The 14,106-nt window shown below is 55.3% G+C and overlaps 1 protein-coding gene across 1 annotated transcript in view; it reads right to left on the reverse strand.

Annotated features, from left to right (window-relative positions):
* USH1C (USH1 protein network component harmonin) overlaps window positions 1-14,106 on the reverse strand; it is an 87,109-nt gene that overhangs the window by 66,488 nt on the left and 6,515 nt on the right. Inside the window, 9 exon segments of the mRNA XM_066583719.1 lie at window positions 4,944-5,003; window positions 5,241-5,325; window positions 5,406-5,509; window positions 8,282-8,339; window positions 9,975-9,999; window positions 12,137-12,245; window positions 13,616-13,754; window positions 13,823-13,881; window positions 13,883-13,967. Of these exon segments, the coding sequence (XP_066439816.1) occupies window positions 4,944-5,003; window positions 5,241-5,325; window positions 5,406-5,509; window positions 8,282-8,339; window positions 9,975-9,999; window positions 12,137-12,245; window positions 13,616-13,754; window positions 13,823-13,881; window positions 13,883-13,967 (724 nt within the window).

Raw genomic sequence — 14,106 nt, forward strand, 5'->3', positions numbered from 1 at the left:
TCTATAGATATCAGACTAGATGGACCATGTGCTCTCCTCCTGCCGTCATCTTCTATATCTCTCTATAGATATCAGACTAGATGGACCATGTGCTCTCCTCCTGCCGTCATCTTCTATGTCTCTATACAGATATCAGACTAGATGGGCCATGTGCTCTCCCCCTGTCGTTACCTTCTATGTCTCTATATAGATATCAGACTAGATGGACCATGTGCTCTCCCCCTGCCAACATCTTCTATGTCTCTAAAAAGGGGTCAGATTAAATGGACCATGTGCTCTCCCCCTGCCAACATCTTCTATGTCCCTATAAAGGGATCAGACTAGATGGACCATGAGCTCTCCTCCTGCCGTCATCTTCTATGTCTCTATATAGACATCAGACTAGATGGACCATGTGCTCTCCTCCTGCCCTCATCTTCTATGTCTCTATATAAATATCAGACTAGATGGACCATGTGCTCTCCTCCTGCCGTCATCTTCTATGTCTCTATACAGATATCAGACTAGATGGACCTTGTGCTCTCCTCCTGCCATCATCTTCTATGTCTCTATATAGAGGTAAGACTAGATGGACCATGTGCTCTCCTCCTGTCATCATTTTCTATGTCTCTATATAGATATCAGACTAGATGGACCATGTGCTCTCCCCCTGCCATCATCTTCTATGTCTCTATATAGATATCAGACTAGATGGACCATGTGCTCTCCCCCTGTCATCATCTTCTATGTCTCTATATAGATAACAGACTAGATGCACCATGTGCTCTCCCCCTGCCATCATCTTCTATGTCTCTATATAGATATCAAACTAGATGGACCATGTGCTCTCTCCCTGACAACATCTTCTATGTCTCTATATAGATATCAGACTAGATGGACCATGTGCTCTCCTCCTGTCATCATTTTCTATGTCTCTATATAGATATCAGACTAGATGGACCATGTGCTCTGCTCCTGATGTCATCTTCTATGTATCTCTATAGATATCAGACTAGATGGACCATGTGCTCTCCTCCTGTCATCATTTTCTATGTCTCTATATAGATATCAGACTAGATGGACCATGTGCTCTGCTCCTGATGTCATCTTCTATGTCTCTCTATAGATATCAGACTAGATGGACCATGTGCTCTCCTCCTGCTGTCATCTTCTATGTCTCTGTATAGATATCAGACTAGATGGATCATGTGCTCTTCTCCTGATGTCATCTTCTATGTCTCTCTATAGATATCAGACTAGATGGACCATGTGCTCTCCTTCTGCTGTCATCTTCTATGTCTCTATATAGATATCAGACTAGATGGACCATGTGCTTTCCCCCTGCCATCATCTTCTATGTCTCTATACAGATATCAGACTAGATGGACCATGTGCTCTCCTCCTGCTGTCATCTTCTATGTCTCTATATAGAGGTCAGACTAGATGGACCATGTGCTCACCTCCTCCCGTCATCTTCTATGTCTCTCTATATAGGTCAGAATAGATGGACCATGTGCTCTCCTCCTGCCATCATCTTCTATGTCTCTATACAGATATCAGACTAGTTGGACCATGTGCTCTCCTCCTGCCATCATCTTCTATGTCTCTCTATAGATATCAGACTAGATGGACCATGTGCTCTCCTCCTGCCGTCATCTTCTATGTCTCTCTATAGATATCAGACTAGATGGACCATGTGCTCTCCTCCTGCCGTCATCTTCTATGTCTCTCTATAGATATCAGACTAGATGGACCATGTGCTCTCCTCCTGCCGTCATCTTCTATGTCTCTCTATAGATATCAGACTAGATGGACCATGTGCTCTCCTCCTGCCGTCATCTTCTATGTCTCTCTATAGATATCAGACTAGATGGACCATGTGCTCTCCTCCTGCCGTCATCTTCTATGTCTCTCTATAGATATCAGACTAGATGGACCATGTGCTCTCCTCCTGCCGTCATCTTCTATGTCTCTCTATAGATATCAGACTAGATGGACCATGTGCTCTCCTCCTGCCGTCATCTTCTATGTCTCTCTATAGATATCAGACTAGATGGACCATGTGCTCTCCTCCTGCCATCATCTTCTATGTCTCTCTATAGATATCAGACTAGATGGACCATGTGCTCTGCTCCTGCCGTCATCTTCTATGTCTCTATAGATATCAGACTAGATGGACCATGTGCTCTCCTCCTGCCGTCATCTTCTATATCTCTCTATAGATATCAGACTAGATGGACCATGTGCTCTCCTCCTGCCGTCATCTTCTATGTCTCTATACAGATATCAGACTAGATGGGCCATGTGCTCTCCCCCTGTCGTTACCTTCTATGTCTCTATATAGATATCAGACTAGATGGACCATGTGCTCTCCCCCTGCCAACATCTTCTATGTCTCTAAAAAGGGGTCAGATTAAATGGACCATGTGCTCTCCCCCTGCCAACATCTTCTATGTCCCTATAAAGGGATCAGACTAGATGGACCATGTGCTCTCCTCCTGCCGTCATCATCTATGTCTCTATACAGATATCAGACTAGATGGACCATGTGCTCTCTCGCTGACAATATCTTCTATGTCTCTATATAGATATCAGACTAGATGGACCATGTACTCTCCTCCTGCCGTCATCTCCTATGTCTCTATATAGATATCAGACTAGATGGACCATGTGCTCTCCTCCTGCCAGCATCTTCTATGTCTCTCTATATAGATATCAGACTAGATGGACCATGTGCTCTCCTCCTGCCGTCATCTCCTATGTCTCTATATAGATATCAGACTAGATGGTCCATGTGCTCTCCTCCTGTTGTCATCTTCTATGTCTCTATATCTCTATATAGAGGTCAGACTAGATAGACCATGTGCTCTCCTCCTGCCGTCATCTTCTATGTCTCTCTATATAGGTCAGAATAGATGGACCATGTGCTCTCCTCCTGCCATTATCTTCTATGTCTTTATACAGATATCAGACTAGATGGACCATGTGCTCTCTCCCTGACAACATCTCCTATGTCTCTATATAGATATCAGACTAGATGGACCATGTGCTCTCTCCCTGACAACATCTTCTATGTCTCTATATAGATATCAGACTAGATGGACCATGTGCTCTCTCCCTGCCATCATCTTCTATGTCTCTATACAGATATCAGACTAGATGGACCATGTACTCTCCTCCTTCTGTCATCTTCTATGTCTCTCTATAGATATCAGACTAGATGGACCATGTGCTCTCCTTCTGCTGTCATCTTCTATGTCTCTATATAGATATCAGACTAGATGGACCATGTGCTCTCCTCCTGCCATTATCTTCTATGTCTCTATACAGATATCAGACTAGATGGACCATGTGCTCTCCCCCTGCCATCATCTTCTATGTCTCTATACAGATATCAGACTAGATGGACCATGTGCTCTCCCCCCTGCCATCATCTTCTATGTCTCTATATAAATATCAGACTAGATGGACCCTGTGCTCTCCTCCTGCCGTCATCCTCTATGTCTCTATACAGATATCTGACTAGATGGACCATGTGCTCTCCTCCTGCCATCATCTTCTATGTCTCTATATAGATATCAGAGTAGATGGACCATGTGTTCTCCTCCTGCCGTCATCTTCTATGTCTCAATACAGATATCAGACTAGATGGACCATGGGCTCTCCTCCTGCCATCATCTTCTAGGTCTCTCTATAGATATCAGACTAGATGGACTATGTGCTCTCCTCCTGCCATCATCTTCTATGTCTCTCTATAGATATCAGACTAGATGGACCATGTGCTCTCTCCCTGACAACATCTTCTATGTCCCTATATAGATATCAGACTAGATGGACCATGTGCTCTCCCCCTGTCAACATCTTCTATGTCTCTATACAGATATCAGACTAGATGGACCATGTGCTCTCTCCCTGACAACATTTTCTATGTCCCTATATAGATATCAGACTAGATGGACCATGTGCTCTCCCCCTGTCAACATCTTCTATGTCTCTATACAGATATCAGACTAGATGGACCATGTGCTCTCCTCCTGCCATCATCTTCTATGTCTCTATACAGATATCAGACTAGATGGACCATGTGCTCTCCTCCTGCCATCATCTTCTATGTCTCTCTATAGATATCAGACTAGATGGACCATGTGCTCCCCCCCTGTCAACATCTTCTATGTCTCTATACAGATATCAGACTAGATGGACAATGTGCTCTCTCCTTGCTGTTATCTTCTATGTCTCTATATAGAGGTAAGACTACATGGGACATGTGCTCTCTCCCTGCCATCATCTTCTATTTCTCTATATAGAGGTAAGACTAGATGGACCATGTGCTCTCCCCCTGTCATCATTTTCTATGTCTGTATATAGAGGTAAGACTACATGTGACATGTGCTCTCTCCCTGCTGTTATCTTCTATTTCTTTATATAGAGGTAAGACTAGATGGACCATGTGCTCTCCTCCTGTCATCATTTTCTATGTCTCTATATAGAGGTAAGACTACATGGACCATGTGCTCTCTTCCTGCCGTCATCTTCTAGGTCTCTCTATAGATATCAGACTAGATGGACCATGTGCTCTCCTCCTGCCATCATCTTCTATGTCTCTATATAGATATCAGACTAGATGGACCATGTGCTCTCCTCCTGCCATCATCTTCTATGTCTCTATATAGATATCAGACTAGATGGACCATGTGCTCTCCTCCTGCTGTCATCTTCTATGTCTCTATATAGAGGTCAGACTAGATGGACCATGTGCTCACCTCCTCCCGTCATCTTCTATGTCTCTATATAGATATCAGACTAGATGGACCATGTGCTCTCTCCCTGCCAACATCTTGTATGTCTCTATATAGAGGTAAGACTACATGGGACATGTGCTCTCTCCCTGCCGTCATCTTCTATATCACACACCCCAAGTACACGTGGAAGGCAGTGCAGCTAGCTGAACAGTTTACAGTCACCTCTTTATGATCGATGCTGGCAAAGTCCACACCATTCACCTCCACGATCTGATCACCGACCTGACGGGAAGAAGGGACCATCAATGTGAAACTGGGGGAGAGGGAAGCGGCGCAGGGCCGATACTAAAGCCAGTAGCCTGCATCTCACATCCCCATGCCTGATCACAGAGACGGTGCAGACATGGGAAACAACTACAATTGCGGAGGCTTGTGAGTCAGGAGGAATCTGCCCCAAAGCTCTGACTGTGAGCCTGTTACCCCTCAATATACCGCCAGTGGCCAGATGCATGGGCTCACCTCCAGGCCCACCTCTGCAGACAGGGAGCCTGGCTTCACGTTGCTGACAAATATCCCGGGTTTCTGGGAAGGGCCGCTGGAAATGCTGTGGAAATAAGCAGAACTAAGTGAGTTATAATGAGAGAAGCCCTTTCATCACCTGTACAGGTGAGGCGCTGCACCCACCTGCACCCCATGCCCATCGTGCCCACTAAGCTGATGAACACCTTCTTCTCCTTGATGTCTCTTCCTCCTATGGAGGCCAGTCCCGCCACGCTGCTCTTCCCATCCTGGGGACACAACATTCATAGTGACTAGTGATGGTGCCACAGATGTCCTCTCCACCCCGAGGTTCTCCAGCTCTCGGGAACTCCAACCCCCATCATCCTCCGACAGCCATGGCAGCATGTACAGGACAGGAAGAGGGGCCGCATCTGCGCGCGGGGAGGAGGGGGGGGGGGGTTGGCAGCTGCGCACCGGAAGCGGGTGGTGAGGGGTTAAGCAGCTGCGCACGGGGAGGGGGGGGGTTTGACGCAGGCGCGCACGGGGAGGAGCAGAGGTGACGCAGGCGCCCACAGGGAGGAGGGGGCGGCGCAGGCACCCACGGGAAGGGGGGGGGCTGGATGACGCAGGCACCCACGGGGAGGGGGGGGTGGCACAGGCGCCCACGGGAAGGGGGGGGGCGGATGACGCAGGCGCCTACGGGGAGGGGGGGGGGGCGGATGACGCAGGCGCCCACGGGGAGGGGGGGGGGGCGGGGTGAGGCAGGCGCACACGGGGAGGGGGGGGGCGGGGTGAGGCAGGCGCACACGGCGAGGGTGGGGTGAGGCAGGCGCACACGGCGAGGGTGGGGTGAGGCAGGCGCACACGGCGAGGGTGGGGTGAGGCAGGCGCACACGGCGAGGGTGGGGTGAGGCAGGCGCACACGGCGAGGGTGGGGTGAGGCAGGCGCACACGGCGAGGGTGGGGTGAGGCAGGCGCACACGGTGAGGGTGGGGTGAGGGAGGCGCACACGGCGAGGGTGGGGGTGGGGTGAGGCAGGCGCACACGGCGAGGGTGCGGGCGGGGTGAGGCAGGCGCACACGGCGAGGGTGCGGGCGGGGTGAGGCAGGCGCACACGGGGAGGGTGGGGGCGGGGTGAGGCAGGCGCACACGGGGAGGGTGGGGGCGGGGTGAGGCAGGCGCACACGGGGAGGGTGGGGGGGTAACGCAGGCGAACACGGGGAGGGGGGGCGGGGTGACGCAGGCGCACACGGGGAGGGGGGGGCGGGGTGACGCAGGCGCACACGGGGAGGGGGGGGGCGGGGTGACGCAGGCGCACACGGGGAGGGGGGGCGGGGCGACGCAGGCGCACACGGGGAGGGGGGGCGGGGCGACGCAGGCGCACACGGGGAGGTGGGGCGGGGCAACGCAGGCGCACACGGGGAGGTGGGGCGGGGTGACGCAGCTGCGCACAGGGGGGGGGAGGGGAGGTTTGACGCAGCTGCACACGGGGAGGGGGCTTTTCTGTAACAGCTTGTGCTCCACTCCCCAGGACCACAGACAGCGCCCCCCGCTGCTTCTCCTACAGGCAGAGCCTCTGGTAACTGTAGGCAAAGGGTGACGGGAGCCCAGAGGGTGGTGACGCAGGGGAGGTGAAGGCGCAGTCTCTTCTGTCAGGGTGGTCACGGTCACCAGCAGTTGGTTCCGGTATTTGGTGTTGAGCGGCAGTAGACTACCGGCGGCGGGTATACGATGTCCAACTATAAGCATGCCGGGGGGGTGAGCACGCTCTGCGGCAGTCCTGGATTCTGGCCATCGCCTCCCATTATACCCGGCTGACCCCCCCCATGCTGGCAGGCTCCTGGACGGAGGGGATCACACCACCCAATATTAATAATGTCTGCGGCTCGTGGCGCCTGCATAAGACAAAGGCAGCAATTAAGGAGCGCGAGCTCGAAGGGGGATTAACCTTCTGGGGTTTCACAGCAGCCGGGACGCCCCAAATTCTGTGTATGCAGGCAACAAAATCCTCAGGCGAAGACTAATTGGGTAACATTCCAGCGCGGAGATAAATCCTGTCCGATAGCCGGGAACCCAACACTGCAAGGTGCGGAGGGGGCCGCTCTAATCCCAGGCGGATTACAGCCCAGGAATGAGGGGGCACACAGAGCCGACACAAGGAGCCTGCAGGGGGGGGGGCTGCAGGGGGGGACCCCCATCACTAGGGATGTGAGAGCTTCTAGATGGTGAGCGGTCTGCAAATCATGTCCTATGAGGAACGGTTAAAGGATCTGGGAATGTTTAGCAGAAGAGAAGGCTGAGAGGAGACTTAATAGCGGTCTACAAATATCTGAAGGGCTGTCACAGTGCAGAGGGATCAGCCCTATTCTCATCTGCACAAGGAAAGACTAGAAGCAATGGGATGAAACTGAAAGGGAGGAGACACAGATTAGATATTAGACAGTGAGGGGGATCAATGAGTGGAACAGGTTACCACAGGAGGTGGGGAGTTCTCCTTCAGTGGAAGTATTCAAACAGAGGCTGGGCAGACATCTGTCTGGAATGATTTAGGGATCCTGCACTGAGCAGGGGGTCTGACCTGATGACCCTGGAGGGCCCGATGACCCCAGAGGACCTGATGACCCCGGAGGTCCCTTCCAACTCTACCATTCTAGGATTCTATGACCCCGGCCACTACATGGGGTCATCCGCCTCTGCTGATCCGGCCATTCTAATATTGATGACCGATCCTGAGAAAAGGGCAAGAACATCAACTGCATGGAAAGCCCCTTTAATGCATGTATGTCTTTGCACATCAGTGTATGTGAGGAGCACACGGAGGGGGTCATGCATACACGGCACACGGGAGGGGGGGCATGCATCGCTAGTCGGTTCTGTGGACGACCCTGTTCTCCTGGCCTGTTCTTGGGGCACATCAATGGGTGGACGTAAATGTGCATTACAAACACAGAAAACCTGTATATTCGCTGCGCACAAACCCACCGCCGACCGCCGGACGGGGAGAGATCACATTTTGGTGTATTTGTGTGACTGAAACGCCCATGTGAAGAAGCCTTTACCTCGGTTTCGGACACAAACTGGTCGGCGTACTGCCACTTCAGAGGCTCCTCCCCCGAGCTGCAACAAACCAATCATTAGCTTAAATCAGACTGATCTTCAATCAACTGCAACACCAGCCACAACCCCCCCAACTCAATGCCAACCACAACCCACCAATGCCAACCGCAACCCCCCCAACTCAACGCCAACCACAACCCGCCAATGCCAGCCGCAACCCCCCCAACTCAACGCCAACCACAACCCGCCAATGCCAACCGCAACCCCCCCAACTCAACGCCAACCACAACCCGCCCCAACTCAACACCAACCACAACCCGCAAATGCCAACCGAAACCCCCAAACACCACACCAATGCGAACCGCAACCCCCCAACTCAACGCCAACCCCAACCCGCCAATGCCAACCGCAAACCCCCAACTCAACAACCACAACCCGCCAATGCCAGCCGCAACCCCCCCAACTCAACGCCAACCACAACCCGCCCCAACTCAACACCAACCACAACCCGCAAATGCCAACCGAAACCCCCCAACACCACACCAATGCGAACCGCAACCCCCCAACTCAACGCCAACCCCAACCCGCCAATGCCAACCGCAAACCCCCAACTCAACAACCACAACCCACCAATGCCAGCCGCAACCCCCCCAACTCAACGCCAACCACAACCCACCCAACCAAACCGTAACCTGCCCAACCTAACGCAAACCGCCAATGCGAACCACAACCCCCCATCTCAACGACAACCACAACCAGCCAATGCCAACCGCAACCCGCGAACCGCAATAACGCCCAACCCCAACCACAAACTGCCAATGCCAACCGCAACCCCCCCAATTCAACGCCAACCACAACCCGCCAATGCCAACCACACCCCCCAACTCAACGTCAACCACAACCTGCCAATCCCAACCGCCACCCCCCCATCTCAACACCAACCACAACCTGCCCAACCAAACCGTAACCTGCCCAACCAACCACAACCCGCCAATGCCAACTGCAACCCCCCCATCTCAACACCAACCACAACCCGCCCAACCAAACCGTAACCTGCCCAACCTAACACAAACCGCCAATGCCAACCACAACCCCACCATCTCAACGCCAACCACAACCAGTCAATGCCAACTGCAAGCCCCCCATCTCAACGCCAACCACAACCCGCCAATGCCAACCGCAACCCCCCAACTCAACACCAACCACAACCTTCCCAACCAAACTGTAACTTGCCCAACCTAACACAAACCGCCAATGCCAACTGCAACCCCCCAACTCAACGCCAACCGCAACCCACGAACTGCAACAACGCCCAACCCCAACCACAAACTGCCAATGCCAACCGCAACATCTTTTAGTGAAAGAGAAGAAATAAATAAATAATGAAGGGGGGGCGGAGTTAATCTTTTGACCAATACAGTTTGACAATACAAACAGCCTAGTAGGGAGGCAGAGGGCGGTCGTAGTGCCAACACCAGGATATACAACCTAGTCGCCCTTCTGCACCGTCAAGCCTCCTACAGGTGGGCACCCGTCCATGCCACACACAACCACTGTCGCCTGCTGTATACAGCGTGGCCCCTCCCTCCACGCCTCTAATGTATGGCAGCCCCATCCCCATACACCATCATGTTCCTGGGTGGGTTGCGGTTGAGCCCCCCTGAGTTCGGTTATTCGGGGGTTTCTGGACTTCACCTTTTGACTGGAATCATCCCGACATCTGTGGAGAGAAGACAGACATCAGCGTCACCGACACCAGCGTCACCGGGACCAGCGTCACCGACATCAGCGTCACCGAGACCAGCGTCACAGACATCAGCGTCACCGAGACCAGCGTCACAGACATCAGCGTCACCGAGACCAGCGTCACCGACACCAGCGTCACCGACACCAGCGTCACCGACACCAGCGTCACAAACATCAGCGTCACCGAGACCAACGTCACAAACATCAGCGTCACCGAGACCAGCGTCACCGACATCAGCGTCACCGAGACCAGCGTCACCGAGACCAGCGTCACCGACATCAGCGTCACCGACATCAGCGTCACCGAGACCAGCGTCACCGAGACCAGCGTCACCGACATCAGCGTCACCGAGACCAGCGTCACAGAGACCAGCGTCACAGACACCAGCGTCACAGACACCAGCGTCACAGACACCAGCGTCACAGACATCAGCGTCACCGAGACCAGCGTCACCGACACCAGCGTCACCGACACCAGCGTCACCGACACCAGCGTCACCGACACCAGCGTCACAAACATCAGCGTCACCGAGACCAGCGTCACCGACATCAGCGTCACCGAGACCAGCGTCACCGAGACCAGCGTCACCGACATCAGCGTCACAGACATCAGCGTCACCGAGACCAGCGTCACCGACATCAGCGTCACCGAGACCAGCGTCACCGAGACCAGCGTCACCGACATCAGCGTCACAGACATCAGCGTCACCGAGACCAGCGTCACCGAGACCAGCGTCACCGACACCAGCGTCACCGAGACCAGCGTCACCGAGACCAGCGTCACCGAGACCAGCGTCACAAACATTAGCGTCACCGAGACCAGCGTCACAGACACCAGCGTCACCGAGACCAGCGTCACCGAGACCAGCGTCACCGAGACCAGCGTCACCGAGACCAGCGTCACCGAGACCAGCGTCACCGAGACCAGCGTCACAGAGACCAGCGTCACAGAGACCAGCGTCACAAACATCAGCGTCACAAACATCAGCGTCACCGAGACCAGCGTCACCGAGACCAGCGTCACAGACACCAGCGTCACAGACACCAGCGTCACAGACACCAGCGTCACCGACATCAGCGTCACAGACACCAGCGTCACCGACATCAGCGTCACCGACATCAGCGTCACAGACACCAGCGTCACAGACACCAGCGTCACAGACACCAGCGTCACCGACATCAGCGTCACCGAGACCAGCGTCACCGAGACCAGCGTCACCGACATCAGCGTCACCGAGACCAGCGTCACAGACATCAGCGTCACAGACACCAGCGTCACAGACACCAGCGTCACAGACACCAGCGTCACCGAGACCAGCGTCACCGACATCAGCGTCACCGAGACCAGCGTCACAAACATTAGCGTCACCGACATCAGCGTCACAGACACCAGCGTCACCGAGACCAGCGTCACCGAGACCAGCGTCACCGAGACCAGCGTCACCGAGACCAGCGTCACCGAGACCAGCGTAATCGAGACCAGCGTAATCGAGACCAGCGTCACAGACATCAGCGTCACAGAGACCAGCGTCACCGAGACCAGCGTCACCGAGACCAGCGTCACCGAGACCAGCGTCACCGACATCAGCGTCATCGAGACCAGCGTCACCGAGACCAGCGTCACCGAGACCAGCGTCACAAACATCAGCGTCACCGAGACCAGCGTCACCGACACCAGCGTCACCGAGACCAGCGTCACCGACATCAGCGTCACCGAGACCAGCGTCACAAACATTAGCGTCACCGAGACCAGCGTCACCGACATCAGCGTCACAGACACCAGCGTCACAGACACCAGCGTCACCGAGACCAGCGTCACCGAGACCAGAGTCACCGAGACCAGAGTCACCGACATTAGCGTCACAGAGACCAGCGTCACCGAGAGCAGCGTCACAGACACCAGCGTCACAGACATCAGCGTCACCGAGAGCAGCGTCACAGACACCAGCGTCACAGACACCAGCGTCACAGACACCAGCGTCACAGACATCAGCGTCACCGAGACCAGCGTCACCGAGACCAGCGTCACCGACACCAGCGTCACAGACACCAGCGTCACCGAGACCAGCGTCACCGAGACCACCACCGCCCCGCGCTGGTTAGAGACTTACGTCGCACTTTTATGGACACGACCTTCTTTGTGCGGATGAGGTTGATCACCTCCTCGTGCGTGCACGAGCCGATCGAGTAACCGTTGATGCGAACCACCTCGTCCCCGATCTGAAAGACAAAGGGTTAAAGCCAGAGCAATATGGAGGCAGGCGCACCGCCAGGAGCCACCAGCGAACCACAGTACGGCGCAGCAGTCCCCTGTCCGCTTTACAGAACTCCTCCCACACAACCGGATGTAGCAGAGCTGAGGGCATCACTAAACCACGCAGCAAGCTGTACCTTACCTGGGGCTGCGGGGGACACCCGCTGCGTTACCTGGGACTGCGGAGGGACACCGGCTGCATTACCCTGGGGCTGCGGATGGACACCTGCTGCGTTACCTGGGGCTGCGGAGGGACACCGGCTGCATTACCTGGGGCTGCGGGGGACACCGGCTGCATTACCTGGGGCTGCGGAGGGACACTTGCTGCGTTACCTGGGGCTGCGGAGGGACACCGGCTGCATTACCTGGGGCTGCGGGGGACACCGGCTGCATTACCTGGGGCTGCGGAGGGACACCGGCTGCATTACCTGGGGCTGCGGAGGGACACCGGCTGCATTACCTGGGGCTGCAGAGGGACACCGGCTGCATTACCTGGGCTGCGGAGGGACACCGGCTGCATTACCTGGGCTGCGGAGGGACACCGGCTGCATTACCTGGGGCTGCGGAGGGACACGGCTGCATTACCTGGGGCTGCGGGGGGACACCGGCTGCATTACCTGGGGCTGCAGGGGACACCGGCTGCATTACCTGGGACTGTGGGGAACACCCCCTGCATTACCTGGGACTGCGGAGGGACACCGACTGCATTACCTGGGACCGCGGGGGACACCCCCTGCGTTACCTGGGACTGCGGAGGACACCCGCTGCGTTACCTGGGACTGCGGAGGGACACCCGCTGCGTTACCTGGGACTGCGGAGGGACACCTGTTGCGTTACCAGTTGCGTTACATAGGACTGCATGTCACACATTATCTGTAAGCCCTTCTGCCCCTGTGTAAGTATGTGCCCCCCTCCTCCCGTACAGGGAACGGATGAATGAGAACAATGGCGAGGAGAACCGGACACCGCGCGTCTGCAGGGGCACAAAGGACAGAAGTTTGATCCATTTTTTGCGCGGTGTAAGGCGAGGAGGGCGAGGAGGGCTCACAATGCGGGCTGATGCTATCGGGGTGTGCGGGGGAGGGGCGGCTTTAGCTCAAGGACGATTCTGAAAACCGACCAATGAATGGGCACAAAGAGTCCAGACGGGCGGCAGCTACCACAATGGCAGAGGCATACCCCCATTACTGCCAGACGTGGGGGGTTGGGAACGTTCTGGAAGAGCGAGCCCCTCCGACACACACTGCCCGGACTGTCAGCTCTTGGGCTCATGAAATCCCCTTTTCTGCGCCCCTCGATAACGCGTTGGCATCCTGGGTACGGCCGGTCTCCTCACCTGCAGGCCGGCGCTGTCCGCTTGCCCCTCCTTCATGATGTGCGAGATGTAGAGGCCACAGGTGAACTCCAGCCCCCCCCGCAGGCTGAGGCCGAGGCCGTCGGGGTGCAGGCGCTCCAGCTTCACCTCCCGCAGCTTCCTGCAGACCAAAGAGGAGAGGTCAGGACAGGCGGACGGCGGTGACATCCCGCCTGCGGCGCCCCCTACCTGGACCGTCGGGGCGTCAGCTGGTCGTACTCCACCTGGTGCTTCAGAGGGATGAGCGGTGCGAACGGCGTCAAAGAGGGGCAGGCGGGACGGGTCACTGAGGACGAGCTTCAGATCCCCCACAAACACCGGAAGGTTCATGGACCTGCGAGAGGAGGAGCTTATATATAAGGGACCCCCGGACAGGCGTGGCCCCCCGTGTGGTGGAAGGACGGCCTCCAGCTGTGATCCCGGGGGCCCAACTCCTGGCCGCGGACACCATTAGGCTGGGTTCCCATGGGCCA

This window comes from Eleutherodactylus coqui, chromosome 11 (genome assembly GCF_035609145.1).
Source record: "Eleutherodactylus coqui strain aEleCoq1 chromosome 11, aEleCoq1.hap1, whole genome shotgun sequence".
NCBI classification, from domain to species: domain Eukaryota; kingdom Metazoa; phylum Chordata; class Amphibia; order Anura; family Eleutherodactylidae; genus Eleutherodactylus; species Eleutherodactylus coqui.